An 8,365-nucleotide genomic window follows, 5' to 3' on the forward strand; every position below is an offset into this window, starting at 1 on the left:
ATTAATGGATTGGGCTGAACCCATCAAATAAAATAGTTTAATAGGTTGGGCTGAACCCATCAAACCTATATTGCCCCAATTAAACCTATTTATTTTATTTAGTTAAAAAATTATCTTAGTTGATGTTCTAATACATGAGCGAAACTCTTTGGTGACATATTTTAACGCAATTAAATTATAAATCCTGATCTATCAAATTCTGAATTCCAACCATTCAGATTTGAAATTCGATTTCAAATTTATTTTCGAATCTCAAAATTCAAATTTATTTTTAATTATTCATTTGTGATCTTCATCCAAATTAAAATTCTAAATTTAAATATTCATTAGTACATTGAAATGGGTGTTCTTGTTCAATCCGTTAATTCAAATCAATCTAGTTTAAAATTAGATTTTTATCTGATTTTTTTTATTCAAAATCAAATACAAATCAAAATATATCTAGTAATTGATTCTACCAAAAATATAATCACAGAATCTTAATAATCCATCAATTGATTTAAACTAAAAAAATGTTAATTTAATCTAAAACTATCCTACATACATATTTGTCCAATCATCATCATCCGCATCAATCCTCTCATCTTGTCCACCATCATAATCATCAACGATATTAATGTGATCGTCGTCATCATCGTCACCTTCTCCACCTGTCATTTACATAAAAAAAACTTATAAACCAACTATAGTTGAAATAAAAATATACAATGCAATTTACCTCTTACCATTTACACCCACTTCGTAGCCAATCAACCAGTTTCGCGTACAAATAAGCGCTTCAATATCAGAAGAACAAAGACGACTTCTATATTTGTTCATCAAACGAGTGCCAATGCTAAATGAAAATTCAGACACCACTGTTGTGATTGGAATACTGAGTATATCGCAAGCCATCTGAGCCAAACTACCGTATCGTTGTTTATGATTTTTCCAAAATTGTAACACGTCGATGTCGTCATACTCATTCATTTCTAACCTTTTGTCCTCTAAATATATTTCCAAAACATATCACCCCTCTTGAGCAACAACCCTTTTTTCATATGCTTTAAAAGCCTATACCACACCACAGAGAAGTTAAACAACATTATAAAATATTAAAACAAAGGCACATAGATTATAAGATTAAACGAAGCTTACATTTAGAGCAGTCAAACGTGTTCCTCTTCCTTTTGCGAAACACCAACTTGGACTTGTAGTTCCACATGAACAACTTGGAGATACTGATTTGTTCTTGTATTGATTAAAGAGAAACACCAAATTTTTTTTCACAAGATCAATTTTTTCCTTGGAAGTGCTCGGATCAATCTCACTGTAAGCAAACTCCAATAATTCCAACTTCATTCTAGGGTCCAAAACAGCTCCTAACGCAAGGGTCACACTATACTCCTCCCAATACTTATCGAACTTTCCCTTCATATTGTTGGCCATAGATTGAATCATTTGATCTTCTTCGTTTTTCATGTAGTCCTTCAGCAAACACTCTATTCTCCATACTTGAAAGAAATATAAATTGGAAGTAGGATATTTAGACCCAGAAAACAAGTTGGTGATCTCATAGAATGGCTCCAAAAACTCACAAATCTTTATTCCTCTTTGCCACTCTTGAGTTGATGGATTATACTTATAGTTTCGATCAAGCAATTGCAGACTATTAAATGCACGTTCATACTTAATAGCAATCTTGAGCATCATATAAGTCGAGTTCCATCTGGTAGAAACATCTAAAAGCAAACCTGTCCCGCTATCAACGCCAACTTGCTCACAACAGTCCTTAAACATATTCATCTTTCCTCCTGACCACTTAACATACTTCACACTTTCCCTGATCTTATACAAGGCAGAATCAACCACTTTTAATCCTTCTTCCACAATAAGATTTAAAATATGTGCACAACATCGAACATGAAAAAATTTTCCATCACATAATAATCCATTTTGTAGACAAAGCTGGTCCTTCAATATACTCTGCATAGTATCGTTAGCTGAGGCATTATCAAGCGTGAGCGAAAATATTTTTTTTCTATCCCCCAATCTTTCAAACAATCGAGAACTTTCTTCGCCAACTCATTTCCAGAATGCGGAGGAGGCATGGCACTAAAAGATAGTATCTTACTATTTAATCTCCAGCTATCATCAACATAATGCGCAGTAAGACATATATATCCTTCAATAGCTATAGACCTCCAAACATCAGCCGTCAAACAAATTCTATTAGGGATAGAAGCTATCTCCATTTTCAGTTTCTCTTTATGATCTTGATGCAATCTATGGACCTCAGCAACAATGGTATTCCTAGAAATTGGTTTGAAATCCGGATTCATGTATTTGAGCAATTGTCTAACTCTCTTATACTCCACAAAAGAAAATGGGAGATCATGCTCTATGACTGCCATGGCTACGAACTTATGAACCATCATACCATCAATTTTTTTGCGATTATCATTCCGTCTTGAGCAAGTATCTCTGTCATTTCAGAAAATTTACTAGGATAGATGTCCCGTGTCTTCTAACATTATCAGGATAATCCTTTCTACAATATTTGCAGACAATCTTATCCCCAACTATTGAAAAATGATTCCACACACTTGAAGTGCGTAAAATGTTTCTTAGTACTTACTTGATCAAGTGTTGCTAAAGACTGACTTGGTAATGACGATCCATCATTGGCACTTTCTCCTCCCGATGCAAAAGTATCCGACAATACTAACTCAGACATATCGCTGCAACAATCATTTTAACATAGCATATCGCTGCAAGAATCATTTTAACATAGCATTGTAAGAATCAAACCACAACATTAATTTATCAAAAGTATCTCATAAATTTGTACAAACCAATCTAAGAACATATCTAAGATATGGTTTGGAGTTTACAAATCTGATGGAAATTGAGTTGAATAAAATGATATAAAATTGCACATTCAAGTGTGACAGATAATAAGTTTGCAAAGAACGAAAACCAAGATAGCAATTCAAGATTTAAATAAATCACACATTTATTTCACACGTCTTTGTCTACACGTGCAGAGAAGATTACACTTCATTTATATGATAAAGCTCATATTTAGGATTATCAATGCTTTCCAATTAAAAAAAAAAGACATCCATAATTTTTACGCTAATCAATCACAGCTAATTCAAACAATGGATTCTAAAATCATCGAATTGAACACGACAGACTCGTATAATCGAATCATAAAATATGACATATGTTTATTTATGATTCTAACTAAACCCAGATTTAAACTCGATGATTTATACTTACCCGATGATTTATACTTGGTGATAAGGAACCCAATGATTTTCTCTACAAATTTATATTTGGAGATTCAGAGTCTGATGATTTTCTGAGGCAAACGATTAGGGTTTTCAGAGAAAGTTTGGATTTATCGATGATTAAAAGGAAGAAAAAGATGAACGATCAATAATCAGAACGAAAGAGAGATGAGAGAAATAATCAGAACGATGAGAGATTCGTAGTTAGGGTTCATAAGGAGAGAGAAATATGAGCGATGAGAGGCAGAAGAGACATCTGCAAAAAATTAGGGCGAAGAACAAAAGAGGAACACATTTAATTTTGTAAATAATTGGGTCAATTGGGTGAGCCCATTAAACCCATGGGTTTAATGGGTTTAAACCCATCTAACCCATTAAAAATTTTAAACCAAAAGACGTAACCTAAATGTAGTAATTGATGGGTTGGGTTGGGTTAACCCATATAACCCAACCCAACTTGACATTACTAGTATACATTCCTCCTCCGTCTAAGGTACCTCCGATACCCTTTCCTTCTCGTTTAAAGAAATTTAATGAAGACAACAAATTTGGGAAGTTTGCGGAAATGCTGAAGAAGATGGAGATTACAATGCCTTTCTATGAGGTAATTCTCCAAATGCCCTCGTATGCGAAGTTCCTCAAGGATATTTTGACAAAGAAGCGGGTAGTCGAAAAAGAGACTATAGCATTGAGCAGCGAGATTAGTGCAGCCATCACCAAGCACGAACATCCCCCGAAGATGTCTGATCTGGGAAGTTTCTCTATTCCATGCAAACTGGGGAATATCGAGATTGATAGAGCATTATGTGATCTCGGAGCTAGTGTAAGCTTGATGCCACTATCCATTTACAAGAAGTTGAACATAGGTGACTTGAAACCCACGAGGATGGCCTTACAACTAGCGGACCGCTCTATCAAGTATCCAGCAGGTGGTAGAAACATCTAAAAGCAAACCTGTCCCGCTATCAGTGCTGGACATGGATGAGGATTCCAAAGTCCCAATCATTTTAGGCCGATCATTTTTTAGTACAGCGGATGCCGTAGTTCACGTCCGGGCTGGTAGATTAACGATGAAGATCGGGGATGATACAGTCGAATTCACACTTGATCAAAATTTGAAGCAACCCTCGACCAATGATACTGATGAGGACATAGAGACCAGACGCACAGACAAAGAGTTTGAACGCACGGAACGGGAGCAAGATAGCTTGGAGTGCACGGAGCGAGAGCGGGATAGCTTGGAACGCAAGGAGCTGCCTAATGCCGAGCATATCTTCAATAGTGATGGGGAACTTCTAGTTGAGCCAAGGCCAAGGCATACACGCCCAAACCACAGACCCGATCCACCCCTTACTCGAGCCAAGGCGCTTGCCCTTCGCGAACGCATCACCTTGTTCGTCTCCGACATGCTGGACGAACTTCGTTCCAAGGACATGAGCCCAGTCCGTCTTGGAGCAGCCCACGCACGTCACTTATTGAAGATTTCGTTCCATGATATTGCTGAAGAAACACATTAGAATTATGTCATTATCCAACAGCTATATTGTGTACTTAAGAGAGCATTAATTACCTAGCTTGCATGCTTATCTAGCTTTGAATGCTAAGGGCTGTTGGAAATGTTTGAGATTGCTATTTATCCTTGTAAGTTTTCAGAACTCATTACCTAAGAAATCTATTGCCATTTTCGAGCTTAAGCTTGCTATGTTTGTTGAGTTTGAATCTCCAAACCGTTATCCCCATTGGTGTGTCCGACGAAGGGCTTCGGTGTGTCCGAGCCAGCTTTCGTTTGTCCGAAAACCTTTCCTCCTTATCTCCATCTCATCCACTGAATCTTAGCTTGAATTCGAGTGCCTCACAAGGCTGGTGATTGAGCTAACATTCCCATCCCCCTCCATCCAACATCCTTAGCCGAAACACGGGAGTTCGAGTGCCAATACTTGTGCCGGTGATTGCGTTGTTCGGGCCAACCTATATCCACGAGTTCGGGGCTTACATCATTTTGGTATCAGAGCTTCAACTATCCACAGGACGTCGCAGCTTCCCCTCGGTGATATCTTTCCATCTCTATACGTTTTCATCTCATATTGTTCGGAAAAATATGTTTCGGTGTGTGCAGAATTCTGTTTGTGTTTGAGTGGGCTATTGATTGCGTTTTGAAACGAATCTGATCTTCATTTGATCGCAATCCAATCATCTATCCATCTACATACTGTGCAAACCGAAATCATCTCACCTTCAGATCGAAATTCAACTCAAAAGTGGCTGTTCAACTCCCTATAATCTGATTGTGTTGTTCATTGTGCCTTTTCGGTTTAGAAATCGTAGTTGGCATCATTTGGTATAATCATCATCTTGCTCTATTTTGCATCGCGTTTGAGTTCTGTTTTAAGGGAATATAGATTGATTGATAGTGTTGTGTATTGCACGTTTGAGTGTTGCTTGGAATCACATTTAGAACTGGTTGTTGCACGTCAATTGTTGCTCAAACTCGCACGTCGTTTGTAAATCTAAATCGCACGTTCTTTCTTGTGGTAAGGGAGCGATGAGTGTAAACAATGTGTCTAATGATGGTGCCGAGGTCGGATCTAGCCAAAATGATATCTTCCGAGCCCTTAAACAGATTATGGATAGGCTAGACAAGATAGAGGAGTCGAGGCCTCAAGTGAGACCGGGTAAGGAAATAGATGCACGAGAACATATTGGCCCCTCAAGGCAAAGGCGGTCTATTGTTCCGGATCCCATAGTGAATCCCGAGAGTGAATATGAGTCACGACCCCGACCTAGAGCGAGGGAATATGTTGATGTGTCGGAACGAGAGGAACCCCCTAGGCGTAGAGCCCCTAGAGCAAGAGCTAGAGTACATGAATATGAATCGGATTATGACGAGCCGCAAAGGCTTAGAGCCCCTAGGCCGAGAGGTAGATTAGAGGATGAGTGTTCAGACCAGGATGAACCACCCATGAGACGGACCTTACCAAGGGCTAGGGTTAGGGAAAACCGTAGGAACAATGACACCGAATTAGATGAACCAAACCGAGACCAACCTCGTGGCCATTATGGGCAAACGGAGCTCAAGCTTAAACCTTCCCTTTTCTTACGAAAGGTAGACCCCGAGGCATATCTAGATTGGGAGCGACGGATGGATAACATTTACGACTGTTATTCCTATTCAGAGCGTAGGAAGGTGCAATATGCTGCCGCCCAATTAGCCGAGCATGCCTTGGCCTGGTGGGATCGTGAGGTAACCGAGCGGAGACGTGGACATTATGCTCAGGTTGAGACGTGGCGTGAGATGAAGAATCTCATGCGTAAACGTTATGTCCCTCCGCACTTCCATCGAGACCTTCAAAGAAGGTATCGGCGTCTAGCGCAAGGTACAAGGTCGGTAGAAGAATTCTTCGAAGAGTTCAAACACATTAGGAGCCGACTAGAGCTAGACGAGGACGAGGAAACGGTGATGGCCCAGTTCTTAGATGGACTGCAGGATAAGATTGCTCGAAAAGTTGAGCGACAATCATACCATGACCTCCAAGAGCTCTTACATTTAGCTGTGCAAGTCGAACAACAAGAAAAGCGTAAGAACGCTAGGCTAAGTAGGACGAAAACATACTCTAGTGGAACTACAGCAAACACTAAACCTCCCACACCCTTTCGACGAGAGAACCATGAGAATAGAACCCCGCAAGACATACGGGACAAAGGAAAATCCCTGGAAACATCCCGAACTAAACCAAACATCGAGGCACCTCAAGACACTAGAGCTAGGGAGATTATTTGCTATAAGTGTCGAGGGCGAGGTCACATGGCTCGCGATTGTCCGAATGCTAGGGTCATGATCATTGGACAAAGGGGAATACGAATCCATGGACGAAGAAGAGGCCGAAGATCTCGAGGAAGAGATCGAATATCCGGATAGCGGCGAATTGCTCATCACTAGGAGAGTGCTTAGCACTATGGTCAACCCGGATGAAACGGCCCAGCGGGAGACTATTTTCCACACCCGTTGTACCTTTCAAGGGAAAGTGTGCGGTATGATAATCGATAGTGGGTCATGCACAAATGTCGCAAGTGCATACATGGTCAGGAAGCTCGGTCTAACCACTGAGAAACACCTGCACCCATATAAGCTGCAATGGCTTAACAACAGTGGAGAAATTAAAGTGACCGACAGGGTCAAGATTCCGTTCAGCATAGGTAGATACCAAGACGAAGTCCTTTGCGACATTGTACCTATGCAAGCCGGTCATATCCTTTAAGGACGACCATGGCAATTTGATAGAGAGGTGATACTTGACGGACGAGTCAACCAATATTCCTTTGTTCATAACAAAAGGAAGGTTGTACTAGCACCTCTTAGTCCATCTCAAGTGCATGAGATGCATCTCAAACTAGCTAAAGAAAGCGAGTCAAAGAAGGCTAATTTCTATCTCACAGCTAGTCAAGTCGGTAAGGCTATACGACAAGAACGAAATGTACTTCTTTTAGTCTTCAAGGACCTCATGAGCATAAGGACCGAAACATCCCACGCTAGTCCTTCTATAAGCCGACTTCTTGAGCAGTTTAAGGACATTTTTCCCGATGAGATACCGGCTGGACTCCCCCCGATACGAGGGATAGAGCACCAAATTGATCTCGTACCCGGTGCACCTTTGCCTAACCGACCAGCCTATAGGGTGAACCCCGAGGAAACTAAGGAGCTCGAAAAGCAAATCCAAGAGCTCATGAGCAAAGGTTACATCCGAGAAAGCCTTAGTCTGTGTGTTGTTCCGGTACTTTTAGTGCCAAAGAAAGATGGAACTTGGCGCATGTGTGTGGATTGCCGAGCAATAAACAATATAACGGTTAAGTATAGGCATCCCATACCTAGGCTAGACGATATGCTTGATGAGTTGAGTGGAGCCACAATCTTTTCGAAGATCGATCTAAAGAGTGGTTATCATCAAGTAAGGATGAGAGAAGGCGACGAATGGAAAACCGCCTTCAAGACCAAGCAAGGTCTTTATGAATGGCTTGTTATGCCTTTCGGGCTAACTAATGGCCCGAGCACATTCATGCGGCTCATGAACCATGTCCTGAGAACCTTCATAGGA

General features: G+C 40.3%; 1 protein-coding gene across 1 annotated transcript; it reads right to left on the bottom strand.

Moving 5' to 3' along the window:
- Nucleotides 1-584: 584 nt before the first annotated feature.
- On the bottom strand, nt 585-2,333 carry LOC104825444 (zinc finger BED domain-containing protein RICESLEEPER 1-like). Its single transcript, XM_010557768.1, has 3 exons — nt 1,138-2,333; nt 726-1,053; nt 585-650 (listed from the first exon to the last, which is right to left on the bottom strand). Exons 1-2 carry the CDS (start codon nt 1,969-1,971, stop codon nt 1,009-1,011), a joined length of 879 nt encoding a protein of 292 aa, XP_010556070.1. The 5' UTR covers nt 1,972-2,333; the 3' UTR covers nt 585-650; nt 726-1,008.
- Between the last annotated feature and the right edge of the window lie 6,032 nt (nt 2,334-8,365).

This window comes from Tarenaya hassleriana, unplaced genomic scaffold (assembly GCF_000463585.1).
Source record: "Tarenaya hassleriana unplaced genomic scaffold, ASM46358v1 Cleome463, whole genome shotgun sequence".
In the NCBI taxonomy this organism is placed as follows: domain Eukaryota; kingdom Viridiplantae; phylum Streptophyta; class Magnoliopsida; order Brassicales; family Cleomaceae; genus Tarenaya; species Tarenaya hassleriana.